The following is a 25,462-nucleotide window of genomic DNA, read 5'->3' as shown; positions in this document are numbered from 1 at the left end:
CCGTCGCATAAATTGCTGTGACTCTATCCTACTCTGACACTCTGGACAAGATGTGTTTTTGAAAATTATCTCATTGGACAAAAATAATTTTAAAAAATGGAAATCACATCATCTCAACCAGGAAACATAAACCATGCTCCCCAGCAGCTCCAGCAATGAGCTACAGGCAAAAAAAAAGAAAAGAAAAAAAAAAGAAAGAAACATTCAGGCTATTCAATTCCACTGTAAAGCTTGACAGGCAACACCTTGTCAACTTTTCGCCTTTGAACCCTTGAACCGCAGTGATTGGCATCTCAGACTTACGGCCGGCCAGTTGATGACAGGTGTCAAACAACAAGTTAACAAGTCGCATGCCTATACAAATGAAAGCTCCCTCTACACAGGTAAAAATGCAAGTTTTTGTCCAACAAAGGATATTGTTAGCATCTGTTCTGGTCTACACTACAGTAGTGTGCAAAAGTCTTGGGCCATCACTCACTTTTGAAAATTTTACAAGATTAATATAGTAAACTGACTTACAATTTTGACATTACTTAACTTTCCTTTTGTTTTTGTTTTTTGACAGTTTTAGGAATGGTTCTTGAGATACAGTTCACTGCATGATATTTAGTATCGTATATAAGGAAAGGTCAAGAACAAATACATCATTTTCTTCTGTTTTTGTTTCCTGAATGTATTCTAATACAGTGGTGCCTTGAGATACGAATTTTAATTTGTTGCATGATCGCGCCCCATAGCTCAAATCAATTTTAATCCAAAATCGTCATTCCCCACTGAAATTAATGGAAATGTCATTCATTCATGCCAGCCTCCGCATTAAAAAAAACCCCAAAAACATAAAAAAAATTGTAATCTGGATTATACTATGGGAAATATCACTCTGTAATATTGTACATTGTAAAAATGTATAGTAATAACAGTTTGTGCATCATGATTACTTAATTGCAGCATCCTCTGGTGTGCATGACTTGGCCACCGGGCTGCAATATAATATGCAGACAAATGTTTCAAAAGTTTCACTCAACTACTGTGACACAATAATCTGCAGTAATATTAGTGTTTTTTTACAGAAGATCGAATCTGTGCTTTTGTGTGTTGTTATATTGTCTGTTATATTGTCTGTCTACATATGTTGCTGCACCGTTTGTGTTCATACATACATATATACATATATATCCATATATATATATACATATATACATATATATATCCATATATATATATATATATATATACATATACATATATATATACACATATACATATATATATATACACATATACATATATATATATATATATATATATATATATATACACATATATATATATACACATATATATATATATACACATATATATATATATATATATATATATATACACATATATATATATATATATACACATATATATATACACATATACACATATATATATATATTTATATATATATACACACATATATATATATATATATATATATATATATACACATATATATATATATATATATATATACACCACCACATACTGTAGGTGCTATTCGTTTGCTGGTTTTTGGCGTTTCCAATGATGTGTTAGCATTGAGCTGGCAGACATAAGGCAGTTATGTGGTTATCTTAAATACACGGTTAATTGCCTTTGTTTTGTATTGAGTTGGACAGTAAACTTGATCTGGGAGTGGCGTTTAACAGCTTGAAGCCTCATTTTTTTGAAGATTCCCTCTACCAAACTGCTGTTTGCTGTGAAGTGAGCCGAGTTGAGGTCATTGCCACCATACAGCACTTGTATTTTATGCTCACTAGTGCCACACAAAAAAAAAAAAAAAAAAAACGTCTGAAAGACAGCTCGTATCTTGAAAGATTCGTTAGTTGGGACACTCGTATGTCAAGGCACCCTTGTAAAGGGGCGGAGGAACAAGTCGGGCCAGTTGCTATCAAATTAGATTTTCCAAAATGAAGGCCTTATTTCTCTCTAAAAATGACTCAAAGGACTTAAAATGCCACAAACACAACAATATTGCTATACTGTATTTTCTTGCAAAACATTTTTAATCAGTTGCTATGGCCTTAAAAAGATCACAGCTTTGGCTTCCTTAAACCTGCGAAAACCGGATGTAAATTTTGAGTTTGGTAAGTAATGTGGCAACCCTAGCAGCATCCCACCCCCCCCAGAAAATGCTGTTTTTATCTGGTTTCAGTTAAAAACAGTCTTGTCTCGGACCCTCATTATAAATCATTTTATAGCTTTGCTATGTCCGAATTTATCAATCTCCACCAGATTGACAAATAAGTTAAAGGTAAACAGGTTGGCAGGAAAGGTACCATGTAATTTAATTGCACCGCAAAAAACTGCTATATTTTGACACTTCACCACAGCTCCTGCACAAGTCTTTCTTTCAAGCCCACACAAAAAGAGACAAACATGGCGTAAACACCACAGTCGGAAATGAGAGGACATGTAAATCTTGCCTTTGGGCCTGAACTCCTCTCTTTAATAGGTTTAATAACTATCGTTAAAAGGATAAAGGGTGCTTGGCTTCAGGAAGGAACAGTAGGAGATTGACACAACATACACGTGTATGACCATCCATCAAAAACACATGCACAGACACACAGAGGGTCTTGACATGCAGTATTAAGGCAACAGAGAGAGACAGAAGTGTCAACAGGAAACAATTTGTAACAGGATGTCAGTCCTGGTCAACAGTGGATGAGCTATACACATGCATGTGTTTTTGGTAGAGCTGCCAGCTGCAGGCTCTTCGTGAACGCGTGTGGAGTGTGCAGGAGCCACCGGGGCGCTGAGCCATCTGGTTCGGCTTGTCTTGTTCATCAGTGTGCTTTACAGCGGCGCCGATGACAGCGCACCATCACAGCCTCAGGGACTGACTGGGTACCCACCGGCTAACTGTGCGTCTGTTTGCTTCATTCATCAACGTGCAAACATTTGTTTCTCATGGGATACCTGCCTACATTTTATACACTGTGTGTACAAAAGTAGAAAGACAACTCTTAGAACAGAGGGGGTTGATAAAAGCTCCATTTCATTTTACCTCAAATTTCAAGATGTTTTTGATAGTTACGTGCTTCCAAATTTGTGGGAGTTCTTTGGGTGCTTTTTATTTCTCTCTTTTCATGTTGAGGTTCATTCAAGGCTGTTTACACAAACACCATTTTTAACTGAACATGTATGAAAATGATTATATTTTGGGCAGCGCAGAGGAATAGCGGTTAGCATGTTTGCTTCACAGTTCTGGGGTTAAGGTTTAAGGTTTGAATTTTGGCTCCTGCGATTGGCTGGCAACCAGTTCAGGGTGTACCCCGCCTCTTGCCCGATGATAGCTGGGATAGGCTCCAGCACGCCCGCGACCCTAGTGAGGAGAAGCGGCTCAGAAAGTGAAAACAACAACAATAATTCATTTAAAACCTTTACATTCTCGAGCTTTGAATGACCACAGTAAATCCAGGGGAAACCAGTACAGATATCTCTGAGAGCTGCTGATACAAAAGTGTGTTTGAGACACAGGCATTGGCTTGCCATGCAGGGCGGGTGAAAGTTGACATCAGACAAAGGGAGAAGTGACTAAGCCTTCTCAGTTGGAAGTGGAGTGACAAAAATAACCAGAGCTTATTCCATAGTACACCATCTCTCAATAAGTCCACGAAAGGTAAACAGTAAGAAAGGCACTCTCATCATTGAGGGCATTTAGGAGAGGCTGAAAGTTTTGTACATGTCCAATTCTTTTTTTAAACGCTGCCTTTGCACCACATAGTCACTCCTTTCCTCAGTATCGTACTCTATACTGTACCTCGCCTCAGGACAGGATGACCACAATCATCTGGGCTTTCGCTTAATAAACAACATGAGACAACAGAGGCCCCCATATAGAGCATCACATGGAGCAGAAGCCAGTCCACACTGTGACCAGCTTGTACAAAACACGAACAATGCAAGGGAAAAAAGACATTGGGGAGACATCAGGCAAAGAGAGAGCCAGGCAGGCAGACAGTGAGTGAGTGATGTAGTTGGGATAGACATGTCAACAGCTGAAAATGCCTTCTGACCAGAGCGCAAAGATGTCACACAGCTATTTTGATCAGGCTCCTTAATATAGATCACAGGTCCCTCTGGAACACTTAGGTTCATTTCAGATATCCATTCATCCATCCATTTTCTGAGCCGCTTCTCCTCACTAGGGTCGCGGGCGTGCTGGAGCCTATCCCAGCTGTCATCAGGCAGGAGGCGGGGTACACCCTGAACTGGTTGCCAGCCAATCGCAGGGCACATACAAACAAACAACCATTCGCACTCACATTCACACCTACGGGCAATTTAGAGTCTTCAATCAACCTACCATGCATGTTTTTGGGATGTGGGAGGAAACCGAAGTGCCCGCAGAAAACCCACGCATGATTTGGAATTGACCCCACAGCTGCACAAAAGTAACATGAACCACGACACTGCTCCCTTAATTATGACACATACAGAGTACATTTTCTTTTTCAGGTTTTTTTTGGGCGGGAAGTGGCGAAAACATTTTAGCTGGAAGAGATCTCAATGGAAGTGGGACGGCGACCAACTGGTTAGAGCGTCTGCCTCACAGTTCAGACTCCACACAGGCGGGGCCTGTGTGGAGTTTGCATGTTCTCCCCGTGCCTGCGTGGGTTTTCTCCGGGCACCCCGGTTTCCTCCCACATCCCAAAAACATGCATGGTAGGTTGATTGAAGACTCTAAATTGCCCATAGGTGTGAATGTGAGTGCGAATGGTTGTTTGTTTGTATGTGCCCTGCGATTGGCTGGCAACCAGTTCAGGGTGTACCCCGCCTCCTGCCTGATGACAGCTGGGATAGGTTCCAGCATGCCTGCGACCCTAGTGAGGAGAAGCGGCTGACAGTCATTGTCAGTGAAGACGGCTCGTCGCTAGATCTACGTATGAAAGTTAAAACGAACTAACCGTATCAACAACACCCAGAAACGCAGCTAGCTTCTCTCAGCCTAAACTCATCTGAGATGGACTGACGCAAAGTGGAAAAGTGTGCTGTGGTCTGACGAGTCCACATTTCCAATTGTTTTTGGAAATAATGAGCATCATGTCCTTCAGGCCAAAGAGGAAAAGGACCATCCAGATTGTTAGCAGCACAAAGTCTGAAAGCCAGCATCTGTGATGGTATGGGGCTGTGTTAGTGCCCATGGCATGGGTAACTTGCACATCTGTGAAGGCACCGTTAATGCTGAAAGGTACATACTGTACATGTTTTTGAGCAAAATATGGTGCCATCCAAGCAATGTATTTTTCAGCGACGTGCCTGCTTATTTAAGAAAGACAATGCCAAGCCACATTCGGCATGTGTTATAATATTTAGTATATGTGTATATATTTAGTATTTGCAGAAAAAAAAGTTTCAGTTTGTACCTTAAATATCTTGTCTTTGTAGTGTATTTAAGTGGATATCGGTTGAGAAGGATTTGCAAATCATTGTATTCTGTTTTTATTGCTATTTTACACAACATCCCAACTTCATTGGAATTAGGATTAGTAGTTACATGGGAGTCAATAATAGAGAGAATAATACAACATTGCTAAGTACAGCCACAATAATCAACACATTGTTAAATTAATACCTGTCTGACAGTGTCGATCAAAACTGACCATTAATATCTTTGTAAGACAGTTAATGTGATACAGCTCTTGTAAAGGATATCATTATATTGTGTGAGTTTTCTAAATGTTGTGGTTGTCGGTACTGTATGCACCCATAAAAAGCATGGCAACCTGTGAAGTCCATCTGGAATTATTAATCCTGCCAGAATGATTATGCGACTTCAATATTAAACAAACCAAACAGCACGGTTATTGCTTCGTGATTGATATGAGGAAATTAACCAGATGCAAACAGAGGGTGCATGCAGCCATGTGTGTGTCCTGTGTCACTTTAGATAAAGTGAACGAAACGTGTTAAATTAAACTAAGTATTATAGTAGTTTGCCGGTCACAACTATAAATAGTAGCTGCGGGAGGTGATATGGCAACACGTTAATCTGGTAACAGATGTTCATCAGCAAAATCCATTGCTGACCTGGTGAGTACTTCCTCTCAGTACACTTCTCACCTTGTCACCTGTTGTGGGATACTAAGGGCAATTCAACTATAAAAGCAATACACATGTCCAAACTATTTCATACAATTATAGAGACAATAATACAGCACCTTTCTTTACAACATTTGGACATCCTTATGTCACCGTCACCACTATGTCAAGTACATATGTACAAATATGTTCATTAGTAGAACAGCTGCTGTCGAGGAGCAGATATTGTAACCATCTGTACGTCACTATGCAACATTAGCATCCATCTCATTGTTTTTGTTTGAACAGCTGAATAATGGCAGAGGGGCGGAGTTTTGTCTCTTCTAGTTCCCCTTGAGACATCCAGATATGATGCATGCAAATAGGTAACATTCACATGCATGGTTTTACTATCCAATGGATGCAATAATTTAAATCCTATCCATCTATCCATATACAGCTGCTTTTCCACTTATCCTGTTCAGTGTCACGGTGAGCTGGATCCTGTCCTAGTTGACTTCGGGCACAAGACAAACTACATCTTGGACTGGTAGCCAGTCAATCGCAGGGCATGTATAGTTAAAACAACCATCCCACTCACCTTCACACTGGCGCTGAGTGGGAATGGAACCCACATGAGTGAGCTGCTATACCATCATAAAAATCACATCCTCTAATATTAAAAATTCAAACATGCGTAGTTTTTTTTGTAGGTCACAGCACTCATCTATTTTTAAAATATATTTGCAGAAAAAGAAATCCTCTTTTGGAGCAAAGAAAAAGCACTTTAGCTATTGTTGGAGTACTATGCAATCATGGAATTACATGCTGCATTAACAGAGCACGCACTGGGAAGAGGCTTTAAAGTTCGCCACTCGAGACAAAAGACACAATACAGTAGATTTAATGTAACAAAATAATCACATTATTACATAATAGAAGATATAAGCTAAACGACGTGTACGATAACTAGTGCAGTGTGTGTTTTTTTTTTTGTTTGTTTTTTTTTTTTTTACCTCAACAAGCAGCTTCAGTCTTAGCCTCCCTCTCTGAGCAGTCCAGTCTTTACACTGGCATACACAGTCTCCCTCCCTCCCTCCCTCCCTCCCTCCCTCCCTCCCTCCCTCCCTCCCTCCCTCCCTCCATCCTCTCTCGCTCTCTCTGTCACACACATAAAGTCATTGCTCACTCTCTCTCGCTCTGTCTCATATGACAACACACACATGCAGAATCGTCCACAGTGCCAGCAGCAGTCGCCACATAGAATTCCTTTTCCCTTCCCGCCCTGTTCATGGCGCAGGCCACACACACACACATGGTAAAGCATGGCTACCCTGTGCAAGGACTTAGTCCTGCACGTGCACTCACGCACATCAATGCACCATACACACATAGTGGGCGTCGTGATTTATGACCAATGACCTATCCAGTGAAAGATCAGGATTAAAATGTCTACAGGGCACAGAAGATGTATTATGAAGGAGACAAAATGCACAAGGAGAGCTTGAATTGAAAAACAAAACAAAACATCCATGCATCCATTTACTTTACCGCTTACCGGGGATTCCCGGTCCTCAGAACTGTGAGGCAGACGCTCTAACCGTGCCGGCCAAAACAAAACATGGACATCCTATATACAAAAACTCGAATTCCCCTCCAAAAACCAATACACACACGCACAACAGACACTTGGACTGAGATTATCCACTTGACGTGTGCTACCAGATTCAAGTTCCCAGAAAGTCATAACGCACACACACACCAGCTGCCTCTCACCTATTTGTGTCTCTTACGCCAATCACTCAGTGTCAAGCATCTATGGCACTCTTGTTATTTTCTATATTTACACTCTTCTTACATCCACATTGATCATAATCCTATTCGATACTGACCAATCTGGCCTACTGAACGTCCAGCAGCCACCCGCTGCACTTGTATTTGCCCATCACCGTGGTAACAGAGTATGACAAAAACAATAATCCTCTTTTAGGGGCAGGCTGCTCAGGCACAACAGCTGGTAGTGTCCAGTGGCACACTATTAGGTCATTTTGTGTGTGATTGGAAATCCTGCAGGGATTTGAGGTGACCAGAGTTCAGCAAGTGTGTAATGTTGGTAATGTGCTGGTTCTGTGGCACAGCTTGGGACCTCCACTCCCTTCAGCCATAACAGCATCCCAGCTTCTGTGGTCTAGGTGTTTTAAGTTCCTGCACACGAAACTCATCCAATCATACCTTTAGGGACCTTGCTGTCGAAAATGTTTGGATAAATAAAGAGAGAGTCTAGCTCAATACCGAATTGATTAGTAAATAAGGAGGCAGCCCTTCCTGTCCCCACATTTGTCCATTCAGTGTATTTTTTTTATTGCCTGCTCAATAATGAGTATTTTTTATTTTGTGTACCATAAAATTCTCTCTGTTGAGCACACCAGTACATAAGCCGCACCCTCAAAGTAAAAAATTAAATAAACTATCCGGTTTAAAAGCCACGCGTATTGAACATACTTCGCTGCCTCCTCTGACAGTGGCTGTTGTATGACACAGATAGAGTTCAGTGAAGATGTCAATAAGTAGACAGTCAGAAAACTAAACAGAAGCTAAACTCCAGAAGTTCAAACTGTTTGTGCAGAGCACAGATAATATATGCCTGTGAGTATTGTTGGATATTATATTTCGCTGGTGTCAGGCAGTCTCATCCCATCTCTACACCATCTGTTTTCATGAAAACCAAAAAATGGCACATTGGTCGAGCCATTAACGTTACATTGTCAAAGAGAGCAGGCTATTTTCAATTTAAGATTGGTGAATAATTTGTTAAAATGACAGACCCACATGGGGACTGACGAATAGTATCGAAAAACAAAAAAACATGAAATTGACCAAATTTGGACATAGGTGACGATTTGCATTGCATGTTATTGCTGTGTTTATGCTAAAATAATCATGTTTATTTGATTATTATTATGATATTATAATTGTTTATTTATAAAATGACCGCATCAGCGATGCTAATTACAATAGCGGACTTAAGCTTATGATAATGGCAGTAACGCTGTGTTGAAAGTATTTTGAATGGACATGAATGGCAAATACTGTAATCAGCTTGAAGCAAAAACATTTTGTCTCTGAATTGGAGAACGGTTAGCTATTTTCTACGCCTTCAGGGAGGTCAGATTAAATATGAGAAAAAACAAAAACTGCCAATGTAATTTACAGTAGGAAACAAGTGGAAACAGTACAAAGTAACAAGCAAAAACACTGCTAGGGCAACAACAACAAAATATGGGTATCATAAATATAATTTAAAAAGTCACATTTTCAGCATGATGAGCGTGTGTGCTTTGAGCAAAGCAAATCTCAATGTTAATCCGAATGCGATATGTGTGGATTTGATTTGAAAATGTGAACAGTTAGGACTTCAACACAGAGCTCATTGAAAAATTCATGAACGGTAATCACTATTTTGGTGGGTTATAGAGAATCTAAGAATAGACAAGAATGTGACGCTCCTGGGATCAGGAAAATATAAAAAGCAAATAAGATGCAACGGTTGAAGATGCAGAAAAAGTTGCAGGTTATATTCCTAATTTGCTATATTTTATCATTATTAAATGCCTTCATGGTATATCTATCTATCCATCCATCCATCCATTTTCTGAGCTGCTTCTTCTCACTAGGATCGCGGGCGTGCTGGAGCCTATCCCAGCCATCATCGGACAGGAGGCGGGGTACACCCTGAACTGGTTGCCAGCCAATCGCAGGGCACATACAAACAAATAAGCATTCGCACTCACATTCACACCTACGGGCGATTTAGAGTTGTCAATTAAACTTGCATGCATGCTTTTGGGATGTGGGAGGAGAAAACCCACACAAGCATGGGAAGAACATGCAAACTCCACACAGGCGGAGCCGGGGATTGAACCCCGCTCCTCAGAACTGTGAGGCAAACGCTCTAACCAGTCGCCCACCGTGCCCCTGGTATATCTACATTAAAAAACAAAATCTAATACAAACTGCTGTGAAGTTACGTAGACATAACCGCTGTAGTTTACCACAATGAATTAGTCAGAGCGCCCTCGCCGTTTGTTGTTCAAGAGAGGGGATGGCCTTTTCTAAAGCAGACATCTAGATCACTGCGCATGCCTCGTCCACGTCCATGCTACAGCCAGCCAAGATCGCTCTTTGCTGTGCAACTTCAGGTCAAATTAAAGAGAAAGACAATACATGGCTTACCTTGGCTTTACACACCTTGTGAACTGCCACCTTGCACTCTGCAAACAACAAAGTCGAGCTGAGAGACGCATTCAAGGCCAGGAGAGCTCGTCTAGCTGTCATATGCATGCTGAGGGTTCAGCTCACCCTTGCAGAAGGCAGCAGAGCTTTCTATGGTCTGCTTGCACACGTCACACATGCGTCCCCTCTTGAAGCGCTTCTCAGTGAAGGCATGGCCCACCGCTTTGCATCGCTGCAAACAAACCGGGAGGTCTCGTCACCTGCTTTCATCCACCACGATACATGCCACAGCCAACAGCAACATATTCTGTACATGTAACTCTCTGCTCATCTTGATTATAAGCTAACTCAATGTTCCTTCCAACAACACTAGATCGTACCACATGGCAGCTGTATAAACACACAGAGTTAACTTTTGTGGACTAGAAGAAGAAAAGCATTCAGGTGAGTCCGACAAAGCCTGGACAGTGACTTACTGCAAATTCACATTAAGGAACTTTTTCTTTTTTTTTTTTTAAATACAGGGTTTCCCCTACAGTTATAAATTGCAGTTTGCTTTAAATGTCTCCTTCCATCAAATTTAATTACTTTTCATAATATTTGAAGTCCTTTTATCGGATTTGCAAGATAATTTGGGTTGAAAATGCCCAGAAAGTTCTTTTTCAAAGCGATAGTCTTTTACACTTGCAGTTGAGACAGCTGGATTTTTCATTAATACGTGACATGTAATCTAAACGTTGTTCTGATTGGATCATTCATCTTCTCAATGTAAATATGGAAAACAACTTTGCTGTGATTGGCCATTGGCTAATAGCGTTTTCGCCAAGCATTCATATTGACCTTGCGTTCATTTCATTCGATTTGGAGGGGTCTTACTATTATCGTGACGCAGAAGTCACCAAGCGTTGGATTGTTCGCCCACCCACAGAGGAGGGGACGTGTCACGTGGGGGAAATAAAATAAAAAAAGGGGGGGATATTTTGAGAAGCGGGTCCCAGCAGGGATCCCCTAACTTTTTTTTGTAGCTCAAGGTGAAAATGAGTATTTTGGTTCCTCGCTGTTAAAACTCAGAACACCAAAAATTGACACTACTGACAGTTGTATTGAAGCATTTTCTCAAAACGGTAGATAGCTGTGTCTATGAGACATAATTAATGGATTTTTAAAACTACCAAGTGAAATGAATTGGAGATGGTTGATCATGATGACTACATCCGCCAAGGCCTCAAATGCCTTCCAGCATGAATCATACTAAACCATTCAGTGGTGTTTTTTTTTTGGCCATGTTAGGCAGGAGATTGTGCATTGATGTGTGAGTTTTTCAGGAGTGGCTGCAATACACACTACCTGTACATGTTTATTTTCCTTTAAAAGAACTCAGTGCATTTCCTTAGCCCTGAAAAAAACATTTTCTGTACGGCTTAATTTTTTTTTTTTTTGCCTTTTCCATTGCTTGGATTTTCCTTACAGGAGGAGTATTTAACTCCAAACTCCAATACACAAGCACCTTTTGTCTAGCCCAACACTGCACAGTTTCACTCACACCCGTTTGAATTGTGAGCTCATTCATTGCAATGCATTATAAAAGAGCACTTTCTCTAATGTGTTGTGAATGGACTATAAATCCTTTATGAATAGATATGTATAATTCTGAAATACCAACTTCTACCTTGAACTTTTTTACATAATGTGAACCGCATATGGTGCCATGCTGCTCCCCCCCCCCCCCCCCCCCCCCCCCCCCACACACACACAATAATGTGCATGTGTTTTTAATCCAATTATGGTTGTTCTACTGGATGAAAGTGGTGTATTTATTGGGTGGCAATGATTAAAGTATTTCATTATTTGCAGATGGTAAACAAATCAGTAATAGTCCACAACATTTTTATGAAAACCTGTTCTTGGTTGTTCAATGAAAAGGGCTCAGGTTTGCATGTTAAATGTGAACAGACAGTTCTTATTACGTAAACATCGGACAAGCGCCTGCCTGAAGTCAACGACAAAATATCGAGCCACTTTTGAATTAGAATAGATGATTCTCCTAAAGAATCATCCTAAAAAACAACAACAACATTTGCTTAGGGCACTATTCCACACAAGGTGGGTATGATAAGGATATTTTCAAAGCACCCTGAATCACACATTATTATGACACAATATCAGTAAGTTTTGTTTCTTAAAATTTGTACGATTTCTCTCCACATACAGGTGAGGAAATATACTGTACTTTCAAATAATGTTTTTCACTTTTTATTAATAGGGAAAAGAAACCGCATTGTGACAGCTCATAGAGTTACAGTACCGACCTGATTATGCATTGTATACACTGAATGGGTGAGTGTGTGTGCCCTGCGATTGACTGCCAACCAGTCCAGGGTGGACCCCGCCTCTTCCTCAAGGTCAGCTGGGATAGGCTCCAGCTCACCTGCGAGCGTAATCAGAACAAGCGAGATGTGCAGTAAATTAAACTGCTACCCCCCCCAGCTTCAGAAATGCATTTCATTTTTAACGTTTTTTTGTTTGTTTGTTTTGTTTTGTAATGCTGTAGTATTGTTGAATATGAAAAACGCATTTAATTGACAAACATGTACAAGCTCCACACCTTATAACCACAATAAATATCTGTTATTGAGTTGCATAGGCTTGGCTGCCAACTGCCAGTAAGTCAAGGGCACCATCTACTGGTCAATTTATCAACTCAACTGGCAACACTCCTAATGATGGACACTGCACTGCTCTTAGAAGTCATGATTCCAGCTAACTGAAGTCGAGGTTAATGTAATTGACTCGACTTTACCACACTGTTTGTTTGCATATACTGTAAGTCATGCATTGGGAGTTTAATGTTCCATTCATCCATTTTCTAAACCTTTTGCCCAGTGAGCTGGAGTCTATCCCAACTGACTTTGGGTGAGAGGCAGGATACGCCATGGACTGGTTGCCAACCAATCGCAGAGCACATAGTGACAAAAAAAAACCATTCACACTCAAATTCACACCTACGGACGTTTTCGGTTCTTGAATGAAGCCAACTAACCTCCCTCATGTAAACCGAACACGCATGTTTTTAGAATGTAGGAGGAAGCCGGAGTACCCAAAGAAAACCCACGCAAGCACGGGAACAACTTGCAAACTCCTCACAAAAGGGCCTCAGCCAAGACTTGAACACAGAACCTCTCGACTGTGAGACAGACGTGCTCACCTCTACTTGACTATGCTGACATTTAAAGTGCCACTAAGTGCGAAATAAATTGTGTCCACTTTACTTTTATGGAAGATTAACTTTCAGAAGGATAACTAAGAATGCTGTAAACAGTGTTGTTTTAAAGCCCTGCACCAAAAATAGAGCTCATTATACAAGTCATGCCTCTTAAGATGAGAAAGGTTTGACGGTAAAGTTCTAGATCTAATTCCCATTTGGTGAAGTCTTTTTCAACCATTCATGTTGTTTGTGTAACAGTGAAAAGAAACTGGAGGGACATTGTGTATCCAAGGGATCTCGTGACGGTCAGCAGCAGTATTAAATTGACGTGGTAAAGGACCCCACCCTATGGAGTTTTACAGCCAAAGTCTGTGTCATTCTCCAAGCATGTGAGACCACTGCAGAGACTCTTCCACTTTACTTCTCTTATGCGTCACTGTTACATTCCACGTGATGATATTTATTGTTGTGTAAATGGTATAAATGCTTGTTTGAATAGCAGCTTGGCTAACCACACATTTAATGATTTCCAAAATCTAAGACTTTTCCTGCAAGAAGGTTCTAATTTGTGAGATTGTGGACAGAAAAGCAGTGGTATCTGGGAATTGCTCTAATACGCTGTGATGTAGGAACTTTCTTTCGGCTGTGTTAATAGCGCTCAGCATTAACAGGAGATTTCCTCTGTCGCTCACCAGTATATTTATCCAAGTGCAGTATTGTGCATGTTAAACATGTATTATTCGGCATGTGTGTGGCAAAGTGCCTTTTGATTGACTGACGAAAAGTTTAGTGTGTACCCCGCCTGTCGCCTTAAGTCGGCCGGGATAGGTTCGAGCTCACACCTGACCGTGAAGACAAAAGACGCAAGAATATTGAACATTTCCCCCCAAAATTGCAGACTTCTTGTGTTTTTTGAAAATGGATTTCAGATACTTCTTAAACGGTTTTACTCATGATAAATATGGCCACAAAACCTGCTTCAGGGGACTGAATTCACTAAATGTGACCCCAACGAGAGGACGATATCAGCTCGATCTAACATTGCAATATACAGTGCATGATGAAATTCTGTGATAATATTCTCCATACAGAATAATATATAAGGAACAAACCATTTTACAGTAAATGCAGTCTATGTGTCAAATTCTTTACAAAATGTGGTTCATTGTATAACATATCAGAATTTTAAATGTTGAATTTAAGAATTAAGCATCATTTTTTTAAGGATAATAATGGGCTAAATGTTTGGAAACTAAAAGTAAGCCTTTTTAACAGAGACACTGTGCATGAGAATGCACTCAGTCTATTTATCTAAGAATAATTACAGTCTCTTCAAGAGGGCCTTCACACTAGTACTCAGCTCTAAATACACAGACACACACACACGCAACACAACACACAGTAAATGAATACTTGAGTACAGTGACACACCCACTTGATGCTAAATGCATTGGCCTGTATGGGTTTCTTTACATGACACCTTACTCTTGTTGACATACAGGAGTCACACACACACGCACACACCAACACATAGACACATAGTCCAGAAGTGACGGGAGCAGGTGGCAAGCCAGGAGTATGCTCCAGTTCAGGCAGGATATTTATAACACTGCGAGTAAGGGCAGTCACCTCTAAAGAGCCACAAAAATTCTGAAAATAGGTGCAGGAATATGTTTGTTCCTGTGTGCGCATGTGTCAGACTGAAACAGAGGGGGAAAAAATCCGGACTGGACAATTGTATGAAATTAAAGACTGGAGCGTCCACCCATTCTGCAGAGACCATGTTATCATAATTTGGCAGACTCAAACACACACGTGCAAAGAAATTCACACACACGCAAGCATAAGAGCAGGCTGATGCCGCATGTGATCTTGGTAACGTTTTTCTGAGACATCCATCATAGATCAGGAACACGCTTCCAAACGTGCATAAAATATAGTATGGTGCTTTATTTGTGTTGTACGACTCAAAAAACAAAACAAAAAACAAAAAAAGTCATTGTGATGTTCCAGCGTGCTACAGTGGTACGGTGCTATGTTGTGCAAAAACACACATTTGGGTGGGTGACCTCCCCTGCAAAACCAACAGACACTTTTTTATTACAGGCTTCATAAAACTTCACCAGAGGCTTTCATTTACAGCAGTTTGTGTGTGTCATTCCAAAGTAAAGCCACCAGACAGACAGACGACGGGTTGAACCATAGATAGTAACCTACACGACCACTTCCTTTTCCCCCTTGACACGATTAACAGCCATCACTGGACCGGTCTTCATTCATCACTACTGACGTTCACGATATGGACAACATTTTTGGACATCCGGCCGTTCTATTTACAGTGTGTCAATTGGTCAGCTCCTCCGCAGCTATTACACCTTGTGTATGTTGATTTTTTGATTATAATTATTTTCCTTCTATATTTGGGATGTTGGTTCACACTCTGTTGTAGATCATCTCAAAGGTGTTTGATGGGATTCTTCCACACCGAACTCATCCAACATACCTTTATGCACCGTCATGCGAAGGGAAGATGTTGAAAGTGTCTGTCGGCCAACGCCTGATAAATGAATTGCGAAGTGTGTCTTACTACATTTGTTCTCTAGTTGAGGTTTTCCCAAACTGAGAGTGAGGGAACTCAAATACATTGCAGGTCGATTGATTACATTTCCTGTAACGCAACCAAGAAATTTGGTCCGGCTTTCAACGCATGGACCAACGCATTAGCTTTGTGTTTTATGGCGAGTCATCAAAATATGTGAGCATTCCACAGCCACATGCTGTGAGGAAACATTTTTTTCTCAGCTTAGCGTCGTCCACCTGTGTTGTAAACATGATGACAATTGTGTATTAATGGAACAAATCCTCGATGAGTACTAAGAGTACTTGTACATTTTACTTTATAGAAACATAAATGGAATGTAAAAAATTGATACATTTTTTTGCTTCGATTTAATGGACATTGTGCTGCTCCTTCTGGTGTGTGCACCTTGCCCACCGAGGGAAGTATAATACAGACATAGAGAAGTGTTACATAACTCAGTAAGCTGAAGTAATATTTGCCATATTTCAACTGCATGTGTTGCTCCTCTGTTGGCATTCAAATCTCTGTTGCTTAAAGCATTATAACAGTGTGACTCCAATGCTATTCGTTAGCCCAGCTATGGCATTTTGCATTGTTAGCATTGAGCTAAACCGACCTTATTAAGACAAAGATATGTCGTTTTAAACACAAAAGGTGTGATTATCTTTGTTTTATGTTTAGATAGACAGTAAACTAACTGGGAGTGGCATTAAACACATTGAAGCCTCGTTTTTGAAAAAGGGGAGGAACAACATTTCTAAAGTTTTGGGAAATGCTGCAGTAGTGCAAGACTACCAGGTACATTTTCAAGAGGTTGAAGAGCATCTTTGAGTCAGAGACTAAGCAAGTGCTTTTAAAGTTATAAAATGACTTATTAACATGGCATGCAGCACAGTTGTTCCGCCACTCACCTCAGCGAGCTGCAGGATCTCAGGGAGTACCTCAGGGTCTGTCCTTAGAGCGCTGCCTCCGGGGTCAGCTTGGTGGTCCTTAATCCTTCTGGTAGCCAGGCTGTGAATGCACCCCATGTTTGCAGCCCTTTGTGGTCCGTGTCATCAATTCTATTTAATGCTGAAGTTGTGCCACCTGATGAGAACCTCTCAAAGCTTCACGTCCGATGTCGGCGTCCACTTCCCCAACATGACCCGACCTCCTGCTGACTCCCGTGCCTGTGACAGGTGACTTACAACCCCTCCTGCCACCCACCACTCTTTCTCCCCTTCGCCTCTCACACTCTTCCCAGTCTTCTCACACTCGGGCTTTTCCTCACTCTCAAAGCATGCGAGCGCACACTCAGCACCTCCCTTCTCCCGTTCCACTTGTGAGCACCTTCCTCTGCCTGTGAAGACGCTCAGTGCCACATTCACACACAGACCCTCCTGTCAGCCACCCTCTCGCTCCATCAGGCTCCTCTTGCTGTCTCTGCATGGGGGAGAAGTGGACAGCTGTTTATGGCCCTTCCTCTTCCCCCGTTGGCTTCACTTCAAGCCCTCTCACTCTCTCGCAGATAGAGCTGCTTTCAGGCAGGCCGTCCCATCAAGACTCATTCTAGTGTGCTCAACTCCCTGAAGGAGCGAGCCTTCTTTGGGCTACTTTCATTCAATGAGAGGAAAGTTTCACTTGATTTGAGGCCACAACTGTAGAGCTGCATATATATATATATATATATATATATATATAAACTTGGGGGAGAGGAAAGACTAAAAAAAATATATAGTCTTTTGCAGTGGTGCAAACCTGCTCTTCATTGTACTGCAAGGTGTTTCATGTAGCTTGTTTGCCTCTTACAAGTCGCACTCAAGCAAGAATAGTTGTATTTTTTCAAGATACAACTACATCATGTAAATAAATATATACATAAAATATCTAAATGTCCCGCGACCCTAGTGAGGAGAAGCGGCTCAGAAAATGGATGGATGGAATATCTAAATGATTTCTGAAAATTAAATAAGCACTGCAAGAAACTACACTCTCCAACAAAATGAAGTTAAAATTTCATGTTCACTGAATGGCCATATTACAAAGGACTTTTAGGGCCACAACAAAAAGAAGATATGAGTTAGATATTTATAAGTATATAAAATAGGACTTTAATCCGTTGGCTTTTTTTCTAAATGAAAAAAGTCCAACATTTATTCTATTATTCTATTATTTTGTGACACAAACTTACTTATTTTCATATAATTTGATCAATAACAGTGAAGACATGGCTCACTGAATTTCCCAATTAATTAGTTTTACTGATATGACTATTTGAATTATTGGCAGTCATCCATCAAACGGTCATATATGTTTTTAAGGGAAAAAAATTATATTCTAAAGTAATATTTTTCCAAAGTTTTAATGCCAACACCTCTTTACCGTTAGGTGTCCGAAATTAAGTTTTCTGAAGATGCCAATTACATTTTTTTTAGTCATATAGGATTTTTCCTCATATTTCTTAATATGCCTAACACAAATGCATCTACGTGTCTTCAGAGTTCCTTTTTTTGGCTCTTTGACAAACTGTCCATTTTTATCACTCAAGCTGTCTTTATGGTTAATGCCACTGGAGAGAGCCTGATTGTGTCGTTACAATAGACCAGAGGGATCTGTGAGCTGAAGTGCTAGGATGAGGCAGCCATTTTGCATTCACACAACAGCAGACAGCAAAATAAATTATGATCCACATACTGTCTTTTCATGACAATTTGCATGGATTCGGAGTTCACTTTCTTTTTTTTTGAAGATGTTTAGTAATTAATTTTTTCAATCTGTAGTGTTTGTAGCTATAACCAGGGTAGTTTTTAAGGCATACTATAAGTTTAAAACAATAGATGTAAACTATCTTGTGCACTGTCTTCTGTTGTGTTAATTAGAATTTGTCAATCTGAAAGTACTCCAAGACCGCAGCATCTTTGATAGGAAGGAGCAGAAATAGACTGGTATCCATTCTTGATTCCTCTCCACAGATGAAAACAATGATTTTCTGTGTGCTTAAATATCAACACAACTCCTCTTCTATGGAACACACACTGCACTGCATTTCCTCTGACAAAACTCTTCTTTTAGAAGGCCATTGGGAGAGGAACATTTCAAACAAGAAGCTCTTTCTACAGGCAAGACTCTTTGGCTTTATAGGCGGGGACTAATCTGTGGATCCGGAATAAATAAGGAGACAGTCAGTAACTGTTAACATTTAAGTCCTAACAGTCACTCACAGGCTTATGATAGGTGACATCTTCGGGTTGGGGGGGGGGGGGGGAGGGGGGAGAAAGGGGGAAAAAAGAAGAAAAATAGGCAAATGATACCAGAACCAGTGAGACTAATGTGCAAAGATGGGGAAGACGCTCATGTGGGTGAGTGTGTGTGTGTGGACCAGCTGCTGACTCACATGGTGACACAGGTGGGGGCTGGAGCCTATAATGGTCTCTAAGGATTTCCAAACTTTTCCAGCTCTTGACCCAAATTGAGAACTTGGTTCCTCCCCATACTATCCATCCATCCATTTTCTGAGCCGCTTCTCCTCACTAGGGTCGCGGGCGTGCTGGAGCCTATCCCAGCTGTCACCGGGCAGGAGGCGGGGTACACCCTGAACTGGTTGCCAGCCAATCGCAGGGCACATACAAACAAACAACCATTCGCACTCACATTCACACCTACGGGCAATTTAGAGTCTCCGATTCATGCATGTTTTTGGGATGTGGGAGGAAACCGGAGTGCCCGGAGAAAACCCACACGGGCACGGGGAGAACATGCAAACTCCACACAGGCGGGGACGGGGATTGAACCCCGCACCTCAGAACTGTGAGGCTGACGCTCTAACCAGTCGGCCACCGTGCCGCCTCCCCATACTAAAATGTAAAAAAAAAATGTATTGCCATAATAGAAGAGTTAAAAAAAAAACCTGCATGCCTGCTTGATGGGCAATAAAAAGGTTAATCGATTTTAAAATAGGGTTCTCCAAGGCCTGCAAACCGAGCGACGCAGGCAAACACGATAGATATGGACCATTGCAAAAAAATACAGTTGGCGACTCACACCCGCACAATAATTGATTGAGCAGCGCACATGTATCGCTGGAGCGCAAAATCTGCGACCATGTATTAGGTTTTGAGGCTCCACACAGTATTATTTTTTTCATTGAACCACAATACCATGACCAACTTTAAGGAAGCAGAGAGTAAGCAACCTATAAAAAAGAGGGTGGATAAAATGCGAGGCTGTTGGCAATGCTGGATCGCCCCATTTCTGCGACACTTTCCATGCATTGCTTTCTAGTCACAAGTGCATATAAAATTATAAATACAGTTCATACTTATTGTAAAATGCAATATACATGTAGACTGTATAAAGGCCGCAAACATTTTTTTGTGTCAGTTCATGTATATTTTGGAATTGGAATCTTACATCTGTGATGTTGCAATGTTGTCTCCCAGCGATTCCAATTTTGAATTGCAGCAAAACCAGTGGACGGTTATGGGGTGTCGTTTGTAAAGCGGCTCGCACTGAAAACAACAGCAACATTTTGTCACATTTAGCTTGTGTTTATATTTTAAAAAAAATAAAATGAAAAAAAAATGGTGTGAATTTTCATGTGTCACTTTTTTGCACAATATTTGTCAGCTTTATAGTTAAATCCAAATATTTAATGTTGCATCTAAATCTCAAAAGTAAATGCTAAATATATATCTAAATATAATCTTATATAAATGTTCAATATATATATATAATCTTATATATAAATGTTCTATATATATATATTATGTATATATATGGCGGCACGGTGGGCGACTGGTTAGAGCGTCAGTCTCACAGTTCTGAGGACCCAGGTTCAATCCTGCCTGTGTGGAGTTTGCATGTTCTCCCCGTGCCTGCGTGGGTTTTCTCCGGGCACTCCGGTTTCCTCCCACATCCCAAAAATATGCACGTTAATTGAAAACTCTAAATTGCCCGTAGGTGTGAATGTGAGTGCGAATGGTTGTTTGTTTGTATGTGCCCTGCGATTGGCTGGCAACCAGTTCAGGGTGTACCCCGCCTCCTGCCCGATGACAGCTGGGACAGGCTCCAGCACGCCCGCAACCCTAGTGAGGAGAAGCGGCTCAGAAAATGAATGAATGGATATATATATATATTCAGTGTGCTGAAATGCCAAGGTGAAAAAAAGAACCACAGCAGCAGCAACAGAAAACCAACATTGAAAGCCCGTGACCTTCGATCCCTTATATATAATATATATATATACACGCACACACACAAACATTTCAATTTAAGATTCCTATTTAGATATCTAGCTAACATTTAGAATATATATTTAGGTGTAACATTTAATATTTGGATTTAACTATTACGTTCACAAATACTGTTCTAAATGTGCAGAAAAGTGACTCTCGAAAACACGTTTTGAAGCTAAATGCGACAAAATGTTGCTATTTTTTGGCTTGAGCAGCTTTACTAACAGCACCCCATAGCCACCAGCCAGTCATGAAAACCACGGTGTCAACAAAAGTCATTTACAGTCGGTTAGTTAGTTAGCATGGGAGTGAAACATACTAAAATTAATTTTCCCACCTTAGCATTGGGCTAATTAAAAGTCCTAATATGATTGTGACATGTCACATAGTCAACAGTAAATCTGACATCTTTGCATACGGAATTTCTGGCTCTCTCATGCTCTTTTCTCATTGTCGAGGTGTGCAGGTGAGGACTTGGAAATGCATACCTCGGCTCAAAAGTGTCCAACATGAGTGAATCACTATTGCAATGTACAACAGTGCATCATGTGAAAAGATACTACAGAGCGTTAAACCAATTGTTGGGAAAATATCAATTATTACTTCGTTGCTACTTAAAATGTACTCTAAGATCAGTGCATGCACACACATGCATTTTAATATAGTTCAAACTGTAGTTTACCACCAGCAACAAAATGCAAGGTATCATATTTATGACACTTGTAAATCAGTGGTGGCCAGTGTGCTGACCTTCGTGTGTGTGTGTGTGTGTGTGTGTGTGTGTGTGTGTGGGATGAAGCTCAGCAGGATTCTTAGCAGCTGCCACCAGGAGTCGAGGATGCAGTGGGGGACCCCGGCTGAAGAAACATTGTGGAAATGTCCCCCAGTGGACAACACTCTACAAGAACATCTTTTTGGGACATTGCGACTGATGGGTGTAATCATGTTGGACCTGACAAGACTACAGAGAAGTCAATACAATTAACAAATGTAAACTTTATGTTTAAATGTTTATTTTAATTCCGATTGGAGTTTATTGCATGTGGACGTAACCTTCAACGTTAAAACAACTCTGTTGGCTCAGTTAACTTTAACAGTGTTTCCATCTAACAAGTTACAATTGTGTGAACCAGATTAACATAAATCCACTTTGTATCCCAATTTAAATGCAAGTGGTCACATTGACTAAAGTTTTTGCTGAGTTTCTTTTGCTGGTTCAGTTTTTTTAACTTATCTTTAATTTGTTTAAGATTCTTTGCCACTTCGCCTAGAAGGTGAGCATTCCAGAGTCACTGCTTCCCTGTGGACGTTTTGTGGGTACAATTTAATGAAACTGCCAGCGAGTTAACATCCTCAGATTTCAAACGGAATTTGGGAGTAAAGTCTTTATTTTAGTATACACATACTTTTTGTGGCTTTTTTTATTTCATTTTTTTTTTTTTTTTTTTTAAATGTAATATGTGCCTTGGCTGAATCAAGGTTTGGAAACACTGCTGTCGAATGTACTTCTGCTCTTGCTTAGTTTTGCAGCGGGGCCTCTAATTCTTTTTCTAGTCTGGTGAGAGCCCGTTTGTGCTATTATTAGAAGGGAGTACCGTGGTACATACTGTTGAAGGAAATTTCCACTTAGTTGGTAGTTGCTCACGTGGAATAAAAGCCTTCATTCCTCAGAACAAGGATAATCAGGTTTCCTAATAAAAGTACTATTTTTCCAGCCATTTTGAGAGTATAACTGAACCCATAAATGTTGAGAACCGGAACTTAACTAGCTCAAAGGCAGGCCAGTTTTACAGCCTCTCTAGTCAGCACGTTTTCACACAAAGTTTTCCAATCATCAATCAACCATTTAACATGATTATCCAACACCACAAACCATTACAATACAGGAGTGATGGTTGCTGGAAAAGGTCCTCTGTACACCTACAGTGGGTACAGAAAGTATTCAGACCCCCTTAAACGTTTCAGTTCTATTACAGCCATTTGCTAAAAACATTTAAGTTCATTTCCCCCCTCAATGTACCCACACCAACCCATATCGACATAAAAAACTGAATTGTTGAAATTTTTGCAGATTGAAAAATAAAAACTGAAACATCACACAGCCACAAGTATTCAGACCCTGTGCTGTGACACTCATATTTAACTCGGGTGCTGTCCATCCTTGAGATGGTTCTGTACCTTCATTGGAGTCCAGCTGTGTTTGATTATACTGATTGGACTTGATTATGAAAGCCACACACCTGTCTATATGAGACCTTACAGCTCACAGTGCATGTCAGAGCAAATGAGAAGCATGAGGTCAAAGTAACTGCCTGAAGAGCTCAGCGACAGCATTGTGGCAAGGCACAGATCTGGCCAAGGTTACAAAAATATTTCTGCTGCAATTGAGGTTCCTAAGAGAACAGTGGCCTTCATAATCCATAAATGGAAGACGTTTGGGACGACCGGAACCCTTCCTAGAGCTGGCCGTCCAGCCAAACTGAGCAATTGGCGGAGAAGAGTCTTGGTGTGAGAGGTAAAGAAGAACCCAAAGATCACTGTGGCTGAGCTCCAGAGATGCAGTCGGGAAATGGGAGAAAGTCAACCATCACTGCAGCCCTCCACCAGTCGGGGCTTTATGGCAGGGTGGCCCGACGGAAGCCTCTCCTCAGTGCAAGACACATGAAAGCCCGCATGGAGTTTGCTAAAAAAAAAAACACCTGAAGGACTCCAAGATGGTGAGAAATAAGATTCTCTGGTCATATGAGACCAATATTGAACTTTTGGGCCTTAATTCTAAGCGGCATGTGTGGAGAAAACCAGGGACTGCTCATCACCTGTCCAATACAGTCCCAACAGTGAAGCATGGTGGTGGCAGCATCATGCTGTGGGAGTGCTTTTCAGCTGCAGGGACAGGATGACTGGTTGCAATTGAAGGACAGATGAATGCGGGGATATCCTGGACGAAAAACTTCTCCAGAGTGCTCAGGACCTCAGACTGGGCCAGAGCTTCACCTTCCAACAAGACAATGACCCCCAAGCACACAGCTAAAATAACAAAGGAGTGGCTTCAGAACAACTCCGTGACTGTTCTTGAATGACCAAGCCAGAGCCCTGCCCAATTGAGAATCTCTGAAGAGATCTGAAAATGGCTGTCCACCAACGTTCACCATCCAACCTGACAGAACTGGAGAGGATCTGCAAAGGATCCCCAAATCCAGATGTGAAAAACTTGTTGCATCATTCCCAAAAAGACGCAGGGCTGTATTAGCTCAAAGGGTGCGTCTACTAAATACTTATGGCTGTGTGATATTTCAGTTTTGCTTTTTTTAATCTGGAAAAATTTCAACAATTCCATTTTTTTCTGTCAATATAGGGTGCTGTGTGTACATTGAGGGGAAAAAAAGAAATGATTTTAGCAAATAGCTGCAATATAACAGAGTGAAAAATTTAAGGGGGTCTGAATACTTTCCGTACCCACTGTAGATCAGAAGCTAACATTTTTCCGGTATTCCCACCGTGTCCCGTGGGATAGGAGTAAATTTCACTAGTAGTCACAGGACTGGGCCGGTACGAGAGCGAAAGTCACAGGGAGTGGACACCACATTCAAGATATTAATAGAAAGTAATAAAAAAAAATTGTGTGGGGGGGGGGGGGAAGCAGGATGCTGTAAAGTTTTGGCTAGGGATCAATCCCTGTAGGAGTAGGAAGAGCGGGATTTTTTAAAACACTCAGGATTGTGGGGAAATGTGATCAATCTCTCTGGGAGTGGGAGTCAAAATCCACTCCCGTGTCAGCCTTTAATGTAGATATTCCATTAAAAAACAAGGTAAAAATAGTAATTTTCCATATTAACGTCTAACCTGTATTTCTGATTATAATGTGAACTTAATAGCTCCTGTCAAAATAAAATAAAAATCCACTGCGCATTTTAAGGTTATTGAAGGAAATGGAGGGAAACAGGAGATCATCTCTCAATATCTGGTCTTTTCACATTAGGAAGAAAAGTCATTTGAATGTAGTAAATTTGAACATCTGTTTTACAACATTACGATGTGTTAAATTGACGTCGTTTTTAAGAATGGGAACATTATGTTAGTCTATGACATTTTAATAATGTGCAATTGATGTACATGTTCAAATTCTAAAAATTCAAAGGACTCCTAAGTCCACCA

The 25,462-nt window shown here is 40.8% G+C and overlaps 1 protein-coding gene across 6 annotated transcripts in view; it reads right to left on the bottom strand.

The window, feature by feature from the left end:
- Nucleotides 1-25,343, bottom strand: part of LOC133484078 (tensin-2-like) — a 53,245-nt gene extending 27,902 nt beyond the window's left edge. For 4 of the 6 annotated variants that reach the window (XM_061786160.1, XM_061786162.1, XM_061786161.1 and 1 more), the window contains exons 1-3: nucleotides 17,006-25,343; nucleotides 10,435-10,540; nucleotides 10,309-10,346 (exon numbers count right to left, since the gene is read on the bottom strand). In XM_061786160.1, the coding sequence (XP_061642144.1) occupies nucleotides 10,309-10,346; nucleotides 10,435-10,540; nucleotides 17,006-17,122 (261 nt within the window). In that variant the 5' untranslated portion in view covers nucleotides 17,123-25,343. Of the gene's footprint in view, nucleotides 1-7,091; nucleotides 7,147-10,308; nucleotides 10,347-10,434; nucleotides 10,541-17,005 lie in introns of those variants that run through there. The other 2 variants (XM_061786164.1, XM_061786166.1) reach the window with 2 other exon arrangements.
- Nucleotides 25,344-25,462: the final 119 nt, after the last annotated feature.

This window comes from Phyllopteryx taeniolatus, chromosome 9 (genome assembly GCF_024500385.1).
Source record: "Phyllopteryx taeniolatus isolate TA_2022b chromosome 9, UOR_Ptae_1.2, whole genome shotgun sequence".
Classification (NCBI taxonomy): Eukaryota; Metazoa; Chordata; class Actinopteri; order Syngnathiformes; family Syngnathidae; genus Phyllopteryx; species Phyllopteryx taeniolatus.
The sequence above is the reverse complement of the archived record's forward strand: the minus strand, read 5'-3'. Positions and strand labels throughout refer to the sequence as shown.